A 23695-nucleotide genomic window follows, 5' to 3' on the forward strand; every position below is an offset into this window, starting at 1 on the left:
CCCCACCCGCTCCTCATAGCTTTCCTGGCTCCCTCCTCCCCATGCCCTCTCCCTCCATTCAGTGTCATGCCTGTCACCCCCACGGAACCTCTCCAGGCCCCAAAGGTGGGAGATCAGGGTCGGACCTGGCTGGGAACAAGGGGCGGGGAAGGGCGGTGCTCCTCCCTCCTTCCTTTCCTTTCCTGCCACCAAGGGGAGTGGCAGCAGCACTGCAGCCATCATGGGAGTCCTTCACATTACCCTTCCCCTCTGCTTATCCCATCTCGGCACTGGCCCTCACCCATTTTACCCAGCAGCAAATCTTTGGTGACAGCAGCAGGTGTCACGTGTCTCGCTCATCATCCTCCCCCTCCTCCAGGGACCGGTTGGAACTCCCTGTGGCTGCGGGGTTCTGGCAGAAACAGTGGCTGAGAAAGATGTTGTGGGGTGCTGTGTAGTACCCTCCTGCCCCTTATCTCCCTTTCCCCACTTCCCCGTTTCGTGACCCACCCTATTCTAGCCTCTTAGCTCGGCAGCCACGGAGGGTGTAGTGGCAGAGGGAGAAAGTAGTCTGCTCTGCTAGGTCACTGCCTCGGGAGACCTCTCTGGCCCAGGAAGGGACTACTAGGAAAAGGGGCTGGCGAGAGGCGGGGAATAGCTGCTGTAGCAGTGGTGTCTTGGGGCCTTTTCCTCCTCCATCCCAGTGCAGTGCAGCCTTGCAGAGTGCTTCAGTCCAGTCTCACCTGGCCCAGGGGCTCCCCTCTACTGCCCCCACGGTGGGAACCCCAAAGCAAGGCTGGAATTGCTGATTGCAGTAATATCGTGGGGTTCCCCCCCATAGCAAGGTCCAGCTGGCATTAGATCCCTCACTTTCGCCTCCCCGCCCCCCACCCCCTGCATCCGACTCCTGAATAGTTGTAATAATACTTGGGCAGATCAGCAGGCATCTCCACCTACAGTCATAAGAACAGGCATTGGCAGCCAGAAATGACTTGCAAGAGGAGGAGTTTCTCCTGCTTTTTTTTTTTTAAGATCTAGCCTGTCTGTCTGTGCCATGTGAATCCCACCCCTCTCACCTCCCTTTCTGTTATCTTCAGTTTCTCGCAGTCACTCTCCTTCGGTCCTTTCCCTTCTTCATTCAACCATGCTCAAATCTCTGGCATTCTGAAAAAGGATTCCCTTGACTCCACGACATTTTCCAGCTTCACCCCATCTCCCTGCTCCCATTCCATCCAAACCCTTTGAGTGGACTCTCTATTCCCACTGTCATAACTTCTTCTCAAGTAGCTCTCTTCTCAGTCCTCTCTAATATGGTGTTTGCCTTTAGTCTTCTGGTGACAATGTTCCCCAAGGTCTCCAGTGACCTCCTTTCAGGTCAGGTCTAATAGGCTGTACTCTGGCCTATCCTCCTTGATCTCTCAGATGCCTTTGACACTATTGATCATCATTATTGTTAGTATTTATTGAGTGTCTGCTGTGTGCAGACACTGTATTGACTGCTCTGGTAAGAACAAGAGTGTTAGAAGACACGATCCCCGCCTTCAGGGAGCTGCAGTATAGCGGGGAAATCAGACACGTCAGTTTACAGGTAAGGGGAGTATTAGAGCATCAAAGACGTGCAGGAGTGCTACAGCAGTTGTGGTACCGTCTTCTAGACCATCTGTCCAGCCTTGGTTTCACTGGTAAAATATTCTCTTGGTGTTCTTCCCTCTCTTTTCCAGTCTTCTTTATCGGTTGTTTTTCCTCCCCTCCCTCTTTAACCATGGGAGTCTCACAAAGCCATGGCGTGGGTCCTGCTCGTCTCACTCACCACACACTTTCTCAGGGGAGCTCAGCCACTCACATGATTTCAGTTCCCACCTAGTTGCAGGTGACTCCCAAATCTACCCCCACCAGCCCTGTGGTAGAACACCCGCCTTATGATCTTACATTTCCTCCTGCTTCTAGGACATTTCCACCCGGATGATCCTCTGGCACCTTAAAACTCAGTATGGCAGAAGTGGACACTCCTCATCTTCTCTCCAAAGCCACCTCCTCTTCCTAACTTGCCTATCACAAGCAACAGGCCCACTGTCCTTCCTGTCTCAGAAGCTCAGAACTTTGGTGTCACCTTTTGCATTCTCTAAAGTCATTTTTTCTCTCATATTCTCTTTAGGCTGTCGGGTTTTTCTCCATAATATTTTCTGGATCAGTCAATCGTATTGAGCACTTACTGTGTGCCGAGTACTATACACATAGCCGGTAGATATTTTCCCTGCCCACAATGAGCTCAAGTGCTTAGTACAGTGATTTGCACACAGTAAGCGCTCAATAGATACGATTGAACTGAATTGAACTTAACAGTCTAGAGCATCTGGTCTGTCCTTTCCTCTGTACCGTAACAGCCCCTTCCCTAGTTGAAGCTCTCAGCTTCTGTCTTGATTACTGCATCAGCTTTCCTTGCTGCCCTGAGTCTCTTCCTAAAAGGCTGGTCAGAGGACATCATTCCACTTCTCAAAAACTCCAGTAGCTACCCATTTCTCTGCACATCACACTCTTGATCACTGGATTCCAGGTCACCAACCAGCTGTCTCCTGACCTTTCTGCTCTCTTTGCTTCTCCCGAACTAACTGAATTGTACCTCACTCTCAACTCCTGCCACCAATTCATTCTCTTTCCCTGCCCGGAAGTCCCTGTCCCTTCAAATCCTCCAGACTATGTTCTTCCCTTTCTTTTCTGTCCCTCCTTCAAAGTCCTCATGAAAAGCAACTTCTTTCAAGAGCTATTCTCCATGAACTCTCCCACCTCCCCGGGCGCAACATCCCATCAACCGTCCTTACCTCATATGTGTACATTGGTTTATTCGTTAAATTTTCCTATTACCAGTTGCACCTAGGTTTTTCCTCCTGTTCCCACTGTAAGGGTACACTTCGTGGTTGCCTATCTCCCTTATTAGATTGTAATCTCAAAGACAAGAGTTGTCCGTTTTTTACATATGCATGCGTGCAAAACCTATGCTACTTCCAACCCTGGGATGCATCTGGTATTATCTGACACCGTAACACAGGTTAAACAGTTCCTGGGATATAACCTATATTGTTTGGGGAGCAAAAACCCTGCTGGCTTGACATTTTGGTCAAGCATAGAGGTGAGTAATTTCCTCCCACCTGGACTGAGGTTAAGCAAATGGATCTTGAAGGAAGTTCTGCCCACTTCTGATGTCAGATTTTCAAGGCGTAGACGAGATAATCAGAGAAGTTGTTGGATGATGATGATGCAGATGTCAATGAGTTCATTGAATCTCCTTCAGAGGAATCCGTTGTTTAGTGAGGACTTTGTTAAACTGCAAGGAGATCTTTGAATCTGTTGTTCATTGAGGACCTTGTCGAACTTCAAGGAGAACCTTGTTGAACTTTGACAATCCATTGCATCATTACAAGATGCTGCAACAGATGAAGTTTTGATTTCCACCATCAGTTAAGGTTTGGGGAGTAAGCAGATTGGTATCAGTTTTCAAGAAAGTGGATTAATTTTTCAAAATAAAGACTGGTGGAGATGGGAGTTCAGAGGCATGCGGAGCAGTTTGAATTAGCCTGAAGACAAGGCTATTTTTCAACCTAAATTGGACAAATTCTTCACTAAAGTTGAAAAACTGTACAGTAGTCAGCAGAAGAAGTTGACTTCTGCAGCCTTCTGCAAAAATAGTATTAATTTAGTTAATGTTGTGATATCTGTTTTGAATTACTTTAGCAAAGATCAAACAGGGATGCTTAATATAGAAGTATTTATTTGCTACACGTGATAGTATATTTAAGAGCATTACAATGTGGAAAGCCTAGTATGAAGTGCTGGGAAAAAGTACAAGGCTTAAAAATATGGTTCCTGGCCACCAAGGGGTTCACAGTCTGGGAGGGGAGGGGATGCGATGTTTGTGTGTGTGTGTGTGCGCGTGCACGCATGTATGTTTTGGGGGTGGGGGGAGGAAGGGTGGTGTGTTTGACAACAGACACACAAGAAAACAAAAACAAAACAACTAGAAAACAACATAAAAGGGCAAAGACAAGAATACTTATAGGAGCTACACCTACTGAGTCTAATTCCCAACCTTGCATTCTTTCCCAGTGCTTAACATTAAAAGCCTAATAAGTAATATTACTGCTTCTACTTTGCCACCCAGGCAGGGCTGTCCAGAATTGAACGGCCCCTGCCATGAGGACCCCAGTGTTCTCAAACCTGTTCAAGTCCTTGTTTCCCCACTCCTCCGGAACATCCAGTGGTTGCCCATCTACCTCCACATCAAACAGAAACTCCTTACCTTCAGCTTTAAGGCATTTGATCACTTTGCCTCCTCCTTCCTGACCTCGCTACTCTCCTACTGCAACCCAGTCCACGCACTTCACTTCTGTAGTGCCAGCCTACTCACTGTACCTAAATCTCTTCTATATTGCCACCAACCTCTCGCCCACATCCTGTCTCTGGCCTGGAACGCCCTCTATCTTCATATCTGACAGTTACTCTCTTCACTTTCAAAGCCATATTGAAGGCACATCTCCAAGAGGCCTTCCCCAACTAAGCCCTCATCAACTCTTCTCCCACTCCCTTTTGCGTTGCCCTTGCATTTGCACCTTTAGTGCCCACAGCACTTATATTAATGTCCATCCCCCCACATCCCGCCTAGACTGTAAATCTGTCGTGGGCAGGGAGCCTTTATAACAACTCTGATATATTGTACTCTCCCAAGTGCTTGGTACAGTCCTCTACACAAAGTAAGCGTTCAATAAATACGGTTGATTGGCAAAAGGCACCTTGCCCTTTGACCTCACCCTGGGGTCTAGTGGAATGGGGAATGGTGACTGCGGGGCATTTTTTTGGGCTGCAGGGCTTGCACTCCAGTATCAAAGGAGTGATAGGGCCTTGGGCTACCACTTTGTCCTCATCACAAGAACCCAACTGTACCAATATATAGTACATAAAGGAATTTCATATTTTTCCAGAGGTTCCTGAGTGCATCCCAGTTTATAACAGGCAAGTCACAATGCAGCCCCATTTCTAAAGAGCATCAACCCACCAAATCCTGGGCAACACCTTTATAGTTTTCCTTTGTACTTGAAGAGGATGTCTTTGATGGGCAAATTCACCTGTATTACTCTTTCCCAGCACTTAGAACAGTGGTCTGCACACATTACACGCTTAGTAAATGTTAGTTCTACCTATGTATGCATGTGAGTCTGAAAAGGCCAGTGTGGGATCCAAGTCCCAAGTGTACGACACGCAAAAACAATTCCTCGTGGTGCCGTTGTTTGCAGCACCTGTTGCATTTCCATGACGCCACATACAGGGCCGGTGGATGTTTTTGATGACGTGTCAAAGTCCTCCATTTAGCAGGGGTCTCCGACCCTTGAATCTCTGACGGTCCCTTAACTTGATTTGTGAGTCACAGTGCAGGTTTTTGCATGCTTCGTTTTTGTCTGAGTCCTGAGGTGATGTTAGTGCAGTAATTCTTGTGTGCAGATAGTTGTTTTTTTTTAATCTCCAAATCATTTGAGTCACACCAGTCTTGGTGACTTCGTCTGCCCAGGCTCAGTTTCTTGACGGCTGCCTGGTAGATTGTATCATAGAGAAATGCCCATGTGTTGTTTCTGTTGGGTGTTGTGGTTTGAGTTTCCTGTTCTAACAAGCCCGTTGTAATACTGCTACAGAGGTTTGGCGAAACTCCCCTTTCTTCGGGATATGTTGCTTTTCTGGTATTCTCCCAAGTGCCTGGCATAGGGCTTTGTACACTGAGGTGCTCTGTGACTACTTATCTGATCATATCTGTAATTTATTTATTATATCTGTAACATTTGTATTAATGTCTGTCTCCCCTTCTAGACTGTAAGCTCACTGTATCCAGGGAATGGGTCTGTTTATTGTTATACTCTCTCAAGCACTTAGTACAGTGTTCTGGACACAGTATGTGGTCAATAAATACAATTAAATGAATGAAGGGCTGAATGCATGACTTTCAGAGACCTGCACCTTGGTCTCAGGCCATCCAGGAAGGTGACCATGTCGTACTTCACATGCCTTGGGATCACTGACACGGGAATTGGCACCCTAGCAGTCCAGGCCTGTTACAGCTGGTCTTGGAACACTGTGGCATGTTTGCCAGGGTTTCCCTGTGCCTTGTTTTAGATGAGCACAAATGGCCTTTTCCATGGTGAAATTAATTTCCCTATCTATTCAGTTCTTCCCTAACACACGCTTTCACCTAGTGTTTTGATGAGTGCTATTAGAACATTTTTCTGACATCATGAACCTGTTTGAATGCTGCAGGACATAGTTGGAAGAAGTGGTTAGTCAGTCGTATTTATTGAGTGCTTACTGTGTGTAGAGCACAGCACTAAGCCCTGAGGGGTGTATAGTATAACAGACACATTCCCTGCCCACAATGAGCTCACAGTCTAGAGGGGGAGACAGACTTCAATACAAACAAATAAAATTACAGGTATGTACATAAGGGCTGCCGGGCTGGGGACGGGGAGGTGAATAAAGGGAGCAAGTTAAGGTGGTACAGAAGGGAGTGGGAGAAGAGAAAAGGAGGGCTTAGTCAGGGAAGGCCTTTAGTTGGTTGGTGCCTGTGCACATGGCATTAGACATGAGATGAATACTTAATAATAGATGTGGTATTTAAGTGTTTACTATGTGCCAAGCACTGTACTAAGTGCTGGCAGAGATACGAGATAATTAGGTCCCACATAGGGCTCACTGTCGAGTCAGAACAAGCACATTTTGCAGATGAGGGAGTGAGGCACAGAGAAGTTGTCATGCCCGAGCCCACACAACAGGTACATGGCAGAGCTGGGATTAGAATCCAGGTCCTCCAACTCCCAGGCTTGGGCTCTTAGCAGAAGGCCATGCTGCTTCTCTTAAAACCCATATTTTCCTTAATGTGGGACTCTGCCAGAGCACAGCCCCCGCCTTATAGGCAATCTGGATGTATAATTATTGTAAGTGGGTTGGACCCCATTGTTCTCGAAGCCTCCATCATGGAGCAGTGCATATCAATGCACTATCATAATTTTGTGGTTATATAACCTAATGACTTAGAACATTTTTTATCTATGTTGTAAAACTTAGTGATAGTGCAAAATAATTTAAAGCAATAAATAAGCTGTTATGCTCCTTCCTTCTACTAAAACTAATGGAATTATTGCACCTCTTCGCAGGTAATTTAGATGGTTTTCATTTCAGATTATGTGGTTTTTGCATATTTAAGTACATGGGGGGTACTCTTTGGGGGATTACCGTTAAGTGCTTACTATGTTCTTGGCACTGTTTTAAGCAATGAATTAGAGGTTAATCAGGTCGACACAGACCTTGTCCCACATGTGGCTCAGTCTATGGAGATGGGAAAGTGGAGAAAGGGAAGGTTTAGGAGGAAAGAAAGAAAATTCAGTTCAGTTTTGTATGTAGTGAATTTGAGGTGCTCATCCAGGTGACAGTTTCCTGGAGGCAAGGAGTAGATGCGAGATTTAAAAGTGGGGTAGAGGTTAGGGCTAGAAAGGAAGATTTGGGAATTGACTTTCATAGAGGTGGTAGTCAATCAGTGGTATTTATTTAGCACTTATTGTGCAGAGCAATGTACCCTTGGGAGAGTACGTTACAACACAGTCGGTAGATACATTCCCTCCCTACAAGGAGTTTACAATCTAGATGGGGAGACAGCCGTGAAAATAAATTATGGATTTGTATTTGAGTGCTGTGGGACTGAGAGTGGAGTGAATATGAAGTGCTTTAAGGGTACAGATCCAAGTGCATAGGGAGTAGGGAATCGTCAGGGAAGGCCTCTTGGAGGAGTTGTGATTTGAATAAGACTTTGAAAGTGGACAGAGTGGCTGTCGTATATGAAGGGGGAGAGAGTTTGGGCCAGAGGGATGACATGGGCAAAGGGTTAGTGGAGAGATTGAGGTACAGTGAGTAGGCCGGTGTTAGATTAGCAAAGTGTTTGTGCTGAATTTTAGGGAAATCAGCCGGGGAAGGTAGGTAGGAGGGGGGATTGAATACTGCCGTCGTTAGGAGTTTGATGCAGAGGTAGATGAGCAATCATTGGAGGATTGGGGAGATGTGGACTGAAAGGTTCTTTAAGAATAATGATCCAGGCAGCAGAGTAAAGTAAGGATTAGAGTGGGGAGAGACAGGGAGATGAGTGAGGAGGCTGCTGCATTAGGCAAGGTGGGCTGAGAGAATGAGTGAAGAGTGAGAAGAGTAAAGGACACAGAACGGGGTTTTGTGAGACTCCTTGTTACGTGGATGAGAGATGGAAGGAGAGCCGGGGAAAGAAACATTAGGTGCAGTTGGAGAGGAAGGGGGAGAGCAAGGTATTAAAGTTTGAGCATCTGCTACCAAAGTCAGCAGAACAAACTCCTTCTGCAGGTTCCTGCAAACACTCAATCATGTTGAACCTCATTTGCGAAATGACGGTTATACTTTGAATTACTTGAATAAAGTTTTAACTGTAGTGCAGTGACACCGCATTATAGTGTATAGTTGAAAAGGAAGTTCGTATTCTCTATAGGTTTTGGAACTGATCCCCATTTTTATAATGTAAGTTTATGGGATAGCATTTCCCACGATACAGTCTTTCACGTCACAACTATATTTTCCAGACCATAGTCCTGTTGTATCATGGTGTATGCCTGTAAATGCTAACACTTTTCAGAACAGAATTCAGGGGCACTTAACGCTGAGCCGCAGTCAGGGTTTGGTTAGTCTGGAGAGACATTGTTTGGTTCCACCTCTTTCAGTTTTAGCTTTCTAATCTTGTCCTAAATTTGTGATAGTTCTCAGCACCCCTCTTCATTAACATGGGCTAATTGTCACTGCTGCTTTCCTCTTTGCTTGACCGTTCTCAATGTTGTTTTAGTAGTTTGCCAGTCTGATAGCCTTCCTGTTCTTTCAGAACAGTAGGAGAACATGTTTTAGTGCCTGCAGAGTTGTCTTTAAAGACCATCCAGCCTTCTTGGATTCCTAGCCTTTTTTTCCACCTCACATTGCTGTTCTCAGCCTGTTAAAATATGTTTTCGAAAGTTCATTTTCTTTATCTTGGGGTCTTCTCTTCTCCTTTCCCAGTCACCTTGTGATTGCCTCCACCAAGATTTCCATCCAATCTTTAGATTATCAAGTAATTCTCTGTTGTTAGAATTAAATCAAATCAAATCAAGGACAGCTGCCCTGGTTAATTCCTCTACCTTTTGCCTAAGTTTTTCCCAATGCAGTCCCAAAACCTGCTTGAAAATGGATCCAGTTCTAGCACAGGAGGCCTTCTTCCATGGAGAATACATCATTGTTCAGGAATCCAAACGGATTGTGCAGCCAGATATTAATCGGTTTCTGAACATTTCCCCTCAACTAAGATGATTAAAGCAAACACCGTCTGTGCCTCTTCTGCTTCACCTTTGTCCCCAGAGCCTCATGAGTACTCCTAATATGTGCCAAGTGAAACTGGGTAGCATAACCGCTTTCCATAGGATAAGAAAAGTGGGGTGCTTGGCATCAGCTGGGACTGCAGGTTTGGGCGTTTATTTTTGGATTTTAAGTAGCCCGTGATTTGTGAGTGCCCTTTGGACATTTTCCCTCTTTATTCTGCTTTGCTGTTTTCGAGGTCTAGTTTTATGTGTTTGTTGTGGGACGGAAATGTGTCTCTGTTACATTGTACGCTCCCAAGCACTTAGTACAGTGTTCTGCACACAGTAAGCACTCAATAAGTACGACTGATTGATGAATTTTTGGTATGTTGCAATTGTAGATCTAATGAATTTGAAATAAAAAATGTTTCTGAGGTACAATTATTTGGATTGTTATAAAATGTATGTTTGCTTTTACTAGGTGGCCTTGGTCTGTCGAATACAATGTATGCACGCTTAGGAGAAATAATTTCCCTGGATGCATCGATTGCAGTAACTTTGGCGGCACATCAAGCTATAGGGCTTAAGGTAATGTGTTTTCATTTTTTTTTATGGTATTTATTAACGTTTACTATGTCAAGATGAGCAATCATTGGATTAGGATTTTGGTATTTGTTAGCAGACATCATTCGCAGTAAAGATTACAGAATGATTATTCCTCCAAGATGTGCTCGTGGTAAACTCTTTTCTTATCGTTAGAATACCTTGTTAATGAGATTTAAGAAGTGCTCATTCATTCATTCAATCATATTTATTGAGCGCTTACTGTGTGCAGAGCACCATACTAAGCACTTGAAAAGTGCAATTTGGCAACAGATAGAGACAATTCCTACCCAACAATGGGCTCGCAGTCTAGAAGGGGGCCCTATGTCTAACCTATGATCAATAAACAAAGTGAGACTACCCAACATGTAGGAATTTGAATTTTTATGAGGAAATAAGCATCTATGATAACTGAACAGCAGTGATTTGGAGAAATTTTGAAAGCCAATCCACCCCAGCGTTTAGAACAGTGCTCTGCACATAGTAAGCACTTAACAAATACCAACATTATTAAGTCAAGCCCTTTCTGGAGAGTAATTTCCCTGTCTGGTTTCCAAATCCACCCGAGAAGGTATCAGGAGAAAAGTTCCAGAAACAGATAAACAGAAAACAGATGTAAAGAAACAGATAGATTGAGAAGCAGCGTGGCCTACTGCATAGAGTATGGACCTGAGAGTCAGAAGGACCTGGGTTCTAATACCGGTTCTGCCACTTGTCTGCTTTATGACCTTGGGCAAGTTACTTAATTTTTCGGTGCCTCAGTTACCTCATCTGTAAAATGGGGATTAAGACTGTGAGCCCCATGTGGGACAAGGACTCTGTCCAGCTCTGGCTGTATCCACCCCAGTGCTTAGAATAGCGCCTGGCATGTAGTAAGCGTTTAACAAATGCCACAATTATTATTATTATTATAAAGCCTAAGCAAAGGATGTGTGAAATGGTCATAGAGAGTGAGAGAGAGAGAGAGAGAAAAAACCAACAGATACATAAGCTCGTTATGGCAGGGAACATGACTGCTAGCTAATTCCATTATATTGTACTCTCCCAGGTGCTTAGTACAGTGCTCTGCATATAGTAAGTGCTCAATATATACTATTAATTGATTGATAAACTGGTTTTTTGCAGGGCAATCTGCTATAGGAAACTGCATAGTAACCTGGAAAGGCCATTAGTATTACCACTTAACTCTTTTTATGTAGGTGGAATAGAGCCCCAGTTCAGAGTGGACCTATTACTCCTGGGCAATTTTGTGTTTTATTATGTACCATCTAGTTATCTTTTTCCCAACGAAAATTGGTCTATTGTTGATATAATCTATATTCAGCCTGTGGTTGTTCTTAGCCGATTCAGGTCAGCTTGTGGCATTGTGTGCTTTTCTTATTCTAGTAGCATAATGTTAATCCTGGTGTTTAGCCGGAGGTGGGTGGCTAATTGGATCTGAGGGCACTTTACAAATGGATGAGGCTGCCGAGTGCCGCACTGCATCCGATCCCATAACTGCGGCCCAGCCATTGTTTCCGGAATGGGATGGGGGGGAGGGCGGGTTGGGCGAGGGGCATTGTTCACTGTGACTGAGACTGGTTCAAGAGGCAGGCAGGGCCCTGAATCTGGCCCGTGGACCAAATTTTTCCCACTCCTGGACTAGAAAGGGGAGACATCTAAACCTGACTTGACCTTTGCAGTTCAGTTTTGATTCTGTCTATTCAGTTTGCTTTACTCCATTGTTCACCAATCAATCCTATGTATTGAGTGCTTGCCGTGTGCAGAGCACTTTACTAAGCGCTTGGGAGAGTACAACGAACCAATATAACAGACACATTCCCAGCATGGCTCAGTGGAAAGAGCACGGGCTTGGGAGTCAGAGGTCATGAGTTCGAATCCCGGCTCTGCCACTTGTCAGCTGTGTGACTATGGGCAAATCACTTAACTTCTCTGTGCCTCAGTTACCTCATCTGTAAAATGGAGATTAACTGTGAGCCTCACGTGGGACAACCCGATTACCCTGTATCTACTCCAGCACTTAGAACAGTGCTTTGCACATAGTAAGCACCTAACAAATACCAACATTATTATTATTATTCCCAGCTCACAACAAGCCAACAGCCTAGTCCCAATAACTTAATGTAACTGCCCTGAAAGATCTCACTATTAATGGCTACTCACAGTCCAAACAATCCCAGTTTTGTTTGCTGGGTAGTCTTAGCAAAGGGCAAAGAAAATTCTTTCCTATGAGTAGGAAATATGATGTTCATATTTTTTCGTTTGTTTGATGCAGAACAAGTGAGGAGAGTGGCCAGAGTGCCCAGACCTATTGCACTCAGAGCCACTTAATAATAATAATAATAATAGTAATAATAATGTTGGTATTTGTTAAGCGCTTACTATGTGCAGAGCACTGTTCTAAGCGCTGGGGGAGACACAGGGGAATCAGGTTGTCCCACATGGGGCTCACAGTCTTAATCCCCATTTTACAGATGAGGGAACTGAGGCCCAGAGAAGTGAAGTGACTTGCCCACAGTCACACAGCTGACAAGCATCAGTAGCTTTACACACACAGCGCTTAAAAAATGCCATTTAAAAAAAAAAATTGGCAAAGTAAATTCAATATAGGGCTAAATGGTTGGGCGTACACATGTGGTGTCAGTCAAGGCTTAGTGCTTCTGTGCTTCCCAGCCTCGCCTTCAGCCTTACTCTACTGTGGTTATTTTTGTATTTTTGCAATTCACAATACTTAATAGAGTGAAAGAAAAGTGAGCGGCAAGGGCGAGGTAAGGGTTCTGCTAGTGGTGGGATATTGTAATGCGATATAGATTTCTGTCAATCATATTTAGTGTTTATTGTGTGCAGAGCACTGTATTAAACACTTAGGAGAGTACCATCTAACAGAGTTGGTAGACAGGTTCCCTGCCCACGGGAGCTTGCAGTCTAGAGGGGTAGACTGACATTTAAAATAAGTTATGGAAGTGTATGTAAATGCTGTGGAGATGAGAGTGGGGTGAATAAGCGTTCATATCCAAGTACAAGTGTGACACAGGAGAGGGAGAGAGGAAGGCCTCCTGGAGGAGATGTGCTTTTAATAAGGCTTTGAAGGTGGGGAGAGTGGCAGTCTGTCATATATGAAGGAGGAGGGAGTTCCAGGCCAGGGGGAGGATGTGGCTGAGGGGTTGGCGGCGAGATAGATGAGATTGAGGTACAGTGAGTAGGTTGGCATTAGAGGAGTGAAGTGAGCATGCTGGCTTGTAGTAGGAAATCAGGTAAGATAAGAGGGGGCAAGGCGATTAAGTGATTTAAAGCCCATGGGAAGGAGTTTGTTTGATGCAGGGGTGAATGGGTGATGACTGGAGGTTCTTGAGGGGAGGGGGAAAGATGGACTGAATGGCATAACTGGTGGGGGATTACCCTGGTAGTGCCTCTTGGGAGAATTAACATTTTAGTAGGGCCGTGAAGGAGAGGAGGAATATTAAATGGGTCAGAGGATTCTGGAGAGCGGGGATATAAATAATGATGATATTTGTTAAGCGCTTATGGTGTGCCAAGCACTGTTCTAAGTGCTGGGGTAGATACATGGTAATCAGCTTGTCCCATGTGGGGCTCACAGTCTTCATCCCCATGAGGTAACTGAGGCACAGAGAAGTTAAGTGACTTGCCCAATGTCACACAGCTGACAAGTGGCGGAGCCGGGATTAGACCCATGACCTCTGACTCCCAAACCCGTGCTCTTTCCACTTAGCCACGCTGATGGGAAGCAGCATGGCTCAGTGGAAAGAGCGTGGGCTTTGGAGTCAGAGGTCATGGGTTTGAATCCCGGCTCTGCCACTTGTCAGCTGTGTGACCATGGGCAAGTCACTTAACTTCTCTGTGCCTCAGTTCCCTCATCTGTAAAATGGGGATTAAGACTATGAGCCCCACGTGGGACAACCTGATTTCCCTGTGTCTACCCCAGCGCTTAGAACAGTGCTCTGCACATAGTAAGCGCTTAACAAATACCAACATTATTATTATTATATGTCCGTATGTGTTTAGAAAATGGGACTCAGGTGTCCCTTCCATTCTTTTATACCTTGAGATGGTGCTAATGTAGCGGGGGACAAAGTGGAATTAATCGATTTTATTGAGCACTTACTGTGTGCAGAAAACTGTACTAAGTGCTCAGGAGAGTAAACTCTAACCGAGTTGGTAGACATGTTCCCTGCCCACAAGAAGTTTACATTCTAGGGGGGGAGACAGACATTAATGTAAATAAATAAATTATGGGTATGTAAATAAAATTATGGTTATATACATAATTGCTGTGGTGCTGAAGGAGGGGTGAATTTTAGAGAAGCAGTGTGGCTGATTGGAAAAAGCATAGGCTTGGGAGTCCGAGGTCATGGGTTCAAATTCTGGCTCCGCCACTTGTCAGCTGTGTGACTTTGAGCAAGTCACTTAACTTCTCTGGGCCTCAGTTACCTCATATGTAAAATGTACATTAAAACTGTGAGCCCCACGTGGGACAACCTGAACATCTTGTATCCTCCCCTGAGCTTAGTACAGTGCTTTGCACATAATAAGTGCTTAACAAATGCCATCATTATTATTATTATTATAAAGGACTGAACTTGTGTGCTTTTTTTGTTTAGGGCATCCTTATTGCAGGAAGTGATAAACAGAAAGCCAAATACTTGCCCAAATTAGCATCTGGGGAATACATTGCAGCTTTTTGCCTGACAGAACCAGGAAGGTATGCTCCTTTCATGTGTATTTAAATAATGTCATAATGGTGACTAATAAAAATTGGGTTGTAGATCTTGGACTGCTGTGAAGGTAAGGACGTTGTAAACAGGTATATTCCTTCCATACTCTTTCTTTGCCAACTGAGACAGACCTTGAGCTTACAGTGATTTTTCTTTCTAATGCTTCTCTAGTGGAGGAATTCTTCTACGCTGTTTTGACTTCAGCCAGTTTGGTATTTTGCCCCAAATGGTGCGCAGCAGGCCTGAAATGGGACTCTAGTTGGCTCTGCCTTCTGGATCCTTGTCTAGGTTGGATGTGCCTTCACCTTTAAATGATATGAGCCTTTAGTTTCCTAATGATTCTCTCTCCACCACCAAAACAGTGTCCCAAATTATGGCTTTGATTTTTCGTTTTAATGTCGAGGACCTGGCCAATGGGTAGAAGCCTCCAGCATGCCTCACCATAGGCATTTATGGACCATACCTCTCTTCTTCACCTTCTCTTCCTCTGTACTTTTTTTCTGCTACATCTTCAGCTTATGCTTCCAAACTGGCCTGTTCAGTTTCTCCCTAATAAGGATCCTTTTCCAATGCTGTCTTGGGAATTTTGTAGCATGGTACCTGATGGTTAGAAAGGCTCCCTCACTCCAACCCTACCGTGGTTTTGTAACTGCTTGCAAAATCAAGAAATAGAATTCATGGGCTGTCATCAAGTAGTATTGACTCCTTGTGGGCAGGAATTGTATACTATTATATAGTATTGCACTTGACAAATTGCTACTATATTTATCTTTAGCCCCCATTTTCCAGTATTCAGCCATACCTGCCACTCTTTCTGTGCTTTCCTGTTTTCTTGTCAGGCAAGCACTTTTTGAAAGGATGACTTTTTCCCCCTATGATGGCGTCTTAGCCGAGTAACTGTGGAGGGTTACATTTAATCAGCCGCTTCTTTAGTTCTGTGGTATATACCATCTTTTGGTTTCTAATATGGTGTGTTTTTAGGGTTCTTCAGGTGATTCAGATTGTCAAGCAAATGTTTTACTGGATACTCATTCTTTTTGAATAATAATATAATAATCACCATCACTTAAAAGGTATTTCACTGTGGTATGTTCAGGGAAAGATACAAAATCATCATGTAAGATGCAGTCCCTGACCCACATGGGGTTCACTGTTTGAGGAAGAAAAAGCAGGTGTCACTTCGGGATCACTGGCCACATCAAGTTTCATGCTTCAGCCTGCCCTTAAGTTACCATGTAGCTAAAATACGAAGACTGTTAGTTTCCTGGGTCCTTCAGAAAGCTCAGTTGCTAGCTATGCTGTTGTTTTTTAAATCTTAGTCTTTAAGTCAATTATGTTGGACTCTTTCATGGTCTGCCGTTTCCCACAATTGATATATGTGAGAAAATGAACATTCCCCGAGGAAGGAAGGTTTTTCACAATTTTATCTATGACTTTAGTGAGTTAGAGAAGCAGCATGGCTTAGTGGAAAGAGCACGGGCTTGGGTGTCAGAGGATATGAGTTCTAATCCCAGCTCCGCCACTTGTCTGCTGTGAGATCTTGGGCAAGTCACTTAACTTCTTTGTGCTTCAGTTACCTCATCTGTAAAATGGGGATTAAAAGTGTGAGCCCCAAGTGGGACGGCCTGATTACTCTATATCCACCCCAGTGCTTAGAACAGTGCTTGGCACATAGTAAGTGCTTAACAAATACCATAATTATTATTATTTTTCAAAAGCATTTAACTTTTTTAATCAACTTGCGGTCTTTGCAGTGGGAGTGATGCGGCATCCATTCAAACGAAGGCAAAGTTGACTGAAGATGGAAAATACTTCATTTTAAACGGCTCAAAGGTACTTTTCTAAAGAATTGTATTATTATTAGTGCATATGTCTTTCTACAGGAAAGAAAGAATGCTGTTTCTCAAGTTTCAAGGGCCATTTTAGGTTGGAGGTAAAATTTGAGTACTTGGAGAGTGATCATCTCACCAGATTTCCATGTTTTAGAGCCTGACCTGAGCTAAATGCAAATATATAGCAGTTAAACTGGCATGCCCTCTTCATCTTCAATACCAATATGAGGTATAGTAGGTTTTGTGCACAGCGAAGACCTCAAGAACCTGTAGTAATATTTCCTGTCTTCTGGGTTTAAAGCAGTAGACCCTATTATTTTTCCTCCTGTTTATTCACCTGTAATATTTGTAGTAGTGCCAGTCCTCCAGGAACACCCGGCCACAGTTAGGTAATTTGTAGCATGTATCTTAAAAAGATGAGACAGAAGCCAAACAGACTTTCAAGGCTGGTGGTTCCATAAAAGAGGCTGTAAAGTGACAGTCAGTGCCACGTAACAAGAGAATGAGACTGCTGTTACCTTTATTTAGAAAGCTCAATGTCTCTCAGAAATGTTGAGGCGCCTCTTGACTCTTCCTTATTCATTTTAATGCCTGTCTTCTCCTCTAGACTGTAAACTTGTTATGGGCAGGGAATGCATCTGCTAATTCTGTTGTGTTGTGCTCTCCCAATTGCTTAGTACAGTGCTGTGCATATAGTAAGCCCTCACTAAATATGATCGATTGATTCTAGCCCCTTGGAAAATGAGTGGTTAGCATCTGTGGGTGACTTGCCCAAAGGCCAAAGCCTCTGGTGATCCAAATGAGGTAAATGCAGGTCATTAGTACAACTGCTGGGGTTTATTGTTCGTTTCCTTTTCTCTTCTTCCCTTAGATCTGGATCTCAAATGGTGGACTGGCCAATATCTTCACTGTGTTTGCAAAGACTGAGGTTATTGATTACAATGGCTTAAGGAAAGACAAAATTACTGCATTCATTGTGGAAAGAGATTTTGGAGGAGTCACTAATGGGAAGCCGGAGGATAAACTAGGCATTCGAGGATCTAACAGTAAGCAGTATTTAAAGTTGATTTCCTTTCCCCCCACCCAAACCCAAACGTTCAGGTCAACAGTGAAAATGTTCATATTTATCAAATATTCATGTCTACAGAGTATTTTAAATTCCTTCAAAGAAAGCATTCAGGCAAATGGTAACATGCTCCAATTTACAGTTTAGCAACTTGAAAATCACATAGTAAGCAGGATCGCACGATTAGGTGGATAGACCACTAATCTGGCCTTGGGCAAGATACTTTAATTGGATACCTCAGTTTCTCCATCTGTAAAATGTGGATGCTGATACCTGTCCCACCTGCTTTATTTGACTCCCTTGAGATTGTGTAATGCTCCACAGTCTGTTAGGACTATGAAACCTAAAAGTAGTATTTATTATTTTTAATGGTATTTAAGGGCTTATTATGTGGCAAACACTGTTAGAAGCGCTGGGGTAGATACAAGTGAATTAGGTTGGTCACAGTCCGTATCCCGCGTGGGGTTTACAGTCTAAGTAGGAGAGAAAGCAGGAGAATTGAGGCCCAGAGAAGTTGTGACTTGCCCAAGGTCACACAGCAAGCATTTGACAGAGCCAGGATTAGAATCCAGGTCCTCTGACTCCCAGGCCTGTGCTCTTTCCAATAGGCCAAACTGCTTCTCATGGCCTGGTGTTTGTTTATTGAGTGCTTACTGTGTGTAGAGCACTATACTGCACGCTTGGGAAAGTACAATTCAACAAAGTTGGTAGACACATTCCCTCACCATGAGTTTACAGTCTAGAGGACGAGCTTCCAGTCTAGAGAGTAGTACATCCAGCAGAGTGTTGTGCCTGGCCTTTTTGCTTATGTTAAATGTGACCAAACTACAGGGTCTCTATTATAAAAATTTCTGTCAGTGACAGATTTTTGCACAGAAGACACATACCTCTTGTCTTGCTCTGAATTGCTCTGATGGAATGTGGAATTTTTCTGCAGAAACAAAGTTAACACATCCCAGCCCACTCTGACAGATTGAACACCCTGCTTCAGAGCTCCTATTGTTCTTTCTTTTCAAATAGGAATAATTACGATCCTTTAGTTTGTTTTGTAATGCAATAATGCCAATTGCAGTTGAGTCTCCACCTTAATGTGCATCTTATTTTGGACTCAGTACATTTTGACATGCTGAAAATAGTGATGATAATAATTGTGATGTTTGTTAAGCACCATGTGCCAAACACTGTACTAACCCTAGGGGTAGATAGAGAAGCAACACGGCTTAGTAGATAAAGCAGGGACCTGGGAGTCAGGTGGTCATGGGTTTTAATCCTGGCTCCACCAGTTGTCTTCTGTGTGACTTTGGGCAAATCACTGGACTTCTTTGTGCATCATTTACCTCCTCTGTAAAATGGGGATTAAGCCTCTGAGCCCCATGTGGGACGGGGACTGTGCCCAACCCGATTTGCTTGTATTCCCACCCAGTGCTTAGTACAGTGTCTGGCACATAGTAAGCATTTAACAAATGCCACATTTTTTATTATTATTATTACAGTATATGCAGATCGGAGTCAGTCCCTATCCCATCAGTGTGAGGAAGAACAGGTTTCGGATCCCCATTTTCCAATGAGGAAACTGAGACACAGAAATGAAGTGACTTGCCCAAGGTCACATAGCAGACAAGCAGTAGAGTTGGAATTAGAATCCAGGTTCTCTGACTACCGGGCCAGTGTATGTTCTTTCCACTAGCCATGCTGCTTCTCTAAAACTTGATGCTTTACTTCTTACATGCCTTATTTCTTTACATTCACTTTTTTGTGGGATGGGGCAAAATAAGATGGTGACACCGATTTAGGAAGATGTTCTGGCTCTCTTTTGAGTGGTATCGTGTTCTTATCAAGGGAAAGGTTTTATAATCATGTTGCAATTTGAGAGGGATTTAAAAGATTTTTGGTTTCTCTTTGTATTCCAGCTTGTGAAGTTTATTTTGAAAACACCAAAGTGCCCTTAGAAAATGTAATTGGAGAAGTAGGAGATGGATTTAAGGTGAGTTATTTTCAAAGTTTCATCTTTTCAGAGCTCCAGCCCCATTCTTCATGGGGGCGAGCAGGGCAACACATTGACAGACTATGAATGCTCCCCCCTTTGTCCCCTTCTTGCATTCTCCCCTTTGGCCAAGAAACATCATAAGACTTCTTCATAGGTAGGCAAAATGGTCCCCTGGGAGAAGCAGAACAACTAGAGTCTCTGTGGAGTGGCTGGCCATGTCCCAGCTTCCTCCCTTGGGATTCTGCCTGAGTTATGGTTGTTGAAACCCTGGAAAGGTATGTAAATTGAGAAGGGAATCCCGAAAGAGACATGAGGGATACCTGAAGTTAGGGTGTGGGAGGCGGAGGAAGAATCAGCCAGAGAGGCTGAGAAGGAGTGGTTGCAGACCCAGGGGAGAACTGTCAGCAAAATGAAGGTTAAATAGTGTTTCCAGTGGTCCACAGAGACATAGGCGGCCAAGAGGTTGATGAGGATTAGGATAGAGTAGATTCAACTAGGTTTGACTAGGAGGAAGTCATTGGTGACCTTAAAGAGAGCATGGTTGAGAATGGAAGAGAAGGCACAGAAGTCATGTGTGTATAGCCATCCATTATATTCAGAAATGTAAAGGGAAAATGAAGATAAGCAGCAAGAATGTGGAGCATTGGAAAGAAGAGCCCCAAAACTGGATTTAGAGATTGAGGAAAGGTGTTTTTCTAGAGTATAGTAAAACAACATAAGAATATAGTCCAGTTGTGTTCTTGGAAACCGTAAATTGTGTGAAAATGTATGTTTTATGATCATTGAGTAAAGGGAAACTAGGGGGTTAAATTTTTGAAGGGTCAGATTTTTTGAGTTAAAAAAAACACAACCTGGCTGGTATTTAAGTATTTAAGAAGGTAATACCACTGATAAAATCAGAATCTAGTTACTAGTTCTTGATAATTGGAATAAAATGACTCGAGACCTGGACAAAAGCTAAACATTCATAAAGTGGATAATTTTCATATCTGGGTTTGTGTGCCACTGTGTGCCTTATTCTAAGACTGTGTTTTGTGAATATAAACTCTGCGTCTGTGTGTATATCTGTGGGTGGGGTTTCATTGGACCAGGTTTGCTATGTCAGGCTAAAAGTCTAAGAATAATAGGAGAAGGATAAGAAAATAAGGTAGGTTCAGAGAGCGAGGCATACCCAATGGGGACAATCCTGCTCCCCCCCTCTAGAAAGGGGAACATGCCCAGAGGACTACACCGCCCACTCTCAAGACTCTTTACCTGTGGGAAGGCCCAAGAATTAGCTCAGGAAAGGATCCTGATCTGGAGGGAAAGGAGCTGAGTAGATGTGTTTGTGGGCATGTATTAATGGGAGAGGAGGGTGTTTTGTTAGGTATGTTGTGAATGTGTGAGGAAAGATGAGGAACGGGATTGAGCCAGTGAAAGGGATAGGATAGACCTCAGTGGGAGTGTAGAAGATCTGAGAGTGATAGAGTACGTTTTATTGGGGTTCATTCATTCAATAGTATTTATTGAGCGCTTACTATGTGCAGAGCTCTGTACTAAGCACTTAGAATGTACAGTTGGGCAACAGATAGAGACAATCCCTGCCCAATAACGGGCTCACAGTCGAAACGTTGGGGTTCATTCATAAGAAGTGTAATATCAAGATTGAGTAATTTAAGTAATTTGAACATTCTCATTATGATTGGATGATTTTTGTTAAATTGATATTTGTTAAGCATTTATTATATGCCAGGTACTGTAGTAAGTGCTGGGGTAGATACGGGATAATTGGTTTGGACAGAGTGCCTGTCCCACATAGGGCTCACAATCTTAATCTCACTTTACAGATGAGGTAGCTGAGGTATTTGCCCAAGGTCACACAGCAGACACATGGCGGAGCCGGGATTAGAATCCAGGTTCTCTGACTCACGGGCCGGTGCTCTTTTTTCGTTAGGCCCCTCTGCTTTTCTGATGAACATTCTAAATGTAATGCAGACTTTCTAAAATAGCTTATTTTAAGATGTTGTCACCATTTTCTCTTCTTGAGGTGAGGGCAAGAAGGTGAAACCATTAACAGATCAGAAACTAAAACTGAAATTTAACAGCTCTTTGAGAAACTAATATTTTCCCTCAACACAACTCAAGATAGGTGTCTTAGAGAATGTCTTCTCAGTTCACTCAGCAACTCCGACTAGCATTATTGTTATCGTCAGTACTATTATTACCTCGTGTATTGTTAGGAGTTTACTTTGTGCCCAACACTGTACTAAGTGCTGGGGAAAGAACTGCAGGGGGCTTCCAATATAAAAGGTGGGAGGGGTCCTCTAGACTGTAAACTCATTGTGCGCAGAGAACATGTCTACCAACTCTGTTGAATTATGCTCTCCCAAGAGAGCTCTGCACACAGTAAGTGCTCAATAAATACCATTGATTGATGGAAGAGAGAGGACACACTGGGCAGAATTCGGTTCAAAGCAAAACTACAGTAACGAGGAAAAGCAGTGGTATGTGATTGCTGGGAGGGCAGAGACTTTCAACTCCTTGTCGCTCTAGTCAGGACCGTCCTTGACTGCAACAGCCATAGCCTTCAAAACGTTCGGATAGGAAGGCGACTTCTCCCTGCCAGAGACAGGTGTCAAAGGATGGGGAGTTGGGGGAGAGATGTAGCTTCAGATGCCCTCCTGCAGATCCCCCCGTGTTGCAGTGGCAGGGAGCTTGGGTCTGTATCTCTGCAGCCAGCTTCTGCTGGCCCTGTTTCTCAGTCCCTATACTTTCCTCACAGGTGGCTATGAATATCCTGAATAGCGGAAGATTCAGCATGGGAAGTGCAGCTGCTGGCATGTTAAAGAAACTGATCGGTAGGTAAAAAGAACTGGTCGGTCTGCTCTTGAGCATGTAATCGTTTTGGTGACCATTTAAGTTGTAAGTGCCTTGATGATGATAGTAATAATAATAATGATTCTGACATTTGTCAAGCACTTACTAAGTGCTAAGCGCTGGGGTGGATACAAGAAAATTGGGTTGGACACAGTCTTTGTCCCATGTGGGGCTCACAGTCTCAACCCCCCTTTTACAGATGAGGTAACTGAGGTACAGAGAAGTGAAATGAACTGCCCAAGGTCACACAGAAGATAGGTGGTGGAGTGGGATTAGAACCCATGACCTTCTGACTCCCAGGCCCGTGCTCTATCCACTGTGCCATGCTGCTCCTTTGAGAAGGGGGTCGTGTCTTTTACTCCTGTTGTATGTTCTCCAAGTGCTCGATAGGTGCTTGGTGAATGGTGTTGCTGATGATGATCTCCTCTGCCAGGTAGTGAATGTAACAATGCTTTCTGCCATTTTGAGCCCGTAGATTAGATATGTTTGGAAAATATGTAATATAAGTTGAGATTTGGGGCAGAAACACCATCACTATTCTTTCACGAGGCCTGCTTTAGTATGACAAGCACACTTGGACTTCTCTGAAGGGAAGAACTTTGGCATCACTACCATCATGGTAGAAAGCGGCCAAGGGAGGGAAAGTGGAGACTGCCTCAAAGTAGACATATAAAGAGCTTAAAGTTGTTGTTGTCTGAAGCAAAGGTTCTCCTTTGGCTAGCGAACCCTGTGATCCAGTACTACAGAGCAGAATGCCATGCTGTGTTCCTAAAATGGCTCTTGTAAGAGGTGATCCTTTTGAATAGGGCTGAAGGTACCTGGGAGGAATTAGGGGTTCCAAAAGTAGAAGGGGGGTTTTCTTTTTAAACCCCTGATGTTTGGTTTCCTGTTTGCTGGTTTGCACAAGCAAGAGCACTCTGAAGAAGTCTTACCCTGAATTTATCCTTTTTTAATGCTAGAATTTACACCTAAAGGCAACAGAGAGAAATCTTTAAATAATAGAATTAGAAAGTCATTCAGCAAAAAGAAAAAAACCTTTTTCTAATGACTTTTTTTCCCCTTTAGAAATGACAGCAGAGTATGCCTGCACAAGGAAACAGTTCAATAAGAGTATAAGCGAGTTTGGATTAATTAAGGTAATTAGACTTAATAAATACACTTTTTCATTTCATAAAGAACCTTAGGCTATGGAGTGTGTTTCATGTGCATAATACTTTCAGTCCTTGATAATAGTGCCTACTTGTCATCTGGTAGCTTGGAAACCTGAGTTAATA

At 43.7% G+C, this 23695-nt stretch overlaps 1 protein-coding gene across 1 annotated transcript in view; it reads left to right on the top strand.

Annotated features, from left to right (window-relative positions):
• Positions 1 to 23695, top strand: part of ACAD9 (acyl-CoA dehydrogenase family member 9) — a 50284-nt gene that overhangs the window by 9012 nt on the left and 17577 nt on the right. The window contains exons 4-10 of the mRNA XM_029050491.2: positions 9826 to 9932; positions 14567 to 14667; positions 16435 to 16513; positions 17384 to 17558; positions 19489 to 19562; positions 22327 to 22402; positions 23487 to 23557. Of these exons, the coding sequence (XP_028906324.1) occupies positions 9826 to 9932; positions 14567 to 14667; positions 16435 to 16513; positions 17384 to 17558; positions 19489 to 19562; positions 22327 to 22402; positions 23487 to 23557 (683 nt within the window). The remainder of the gene's footprint in view (positions 1 to 9825; positions 9933 to 14566; positions 14668 to 16434; positions 16514 to 17383; positions 17559 to 19488; positions 19563 to 22326; positions 22403 to 23486; positions 23558 to 23695) is intronic.

The sequence above is a fragment of the Ornithorhynchus anatinus genome, chromosome X1 (genome assembly GCF_004115215.2).
Source record: "Ornithorhynchus anatinus isolate Pmale09 chromosome X1, mOrnAna1.pri.v4, whole genome shotgun sequence".
NCBI classification, from domain to species: domain Eukaryota; kingdom Metazoa; phylum Chordata; class Mammalia; order Monotremata; family Ornithorhynchidae; genus Ornithorhynchus; species Ornithorhynchus anatinus.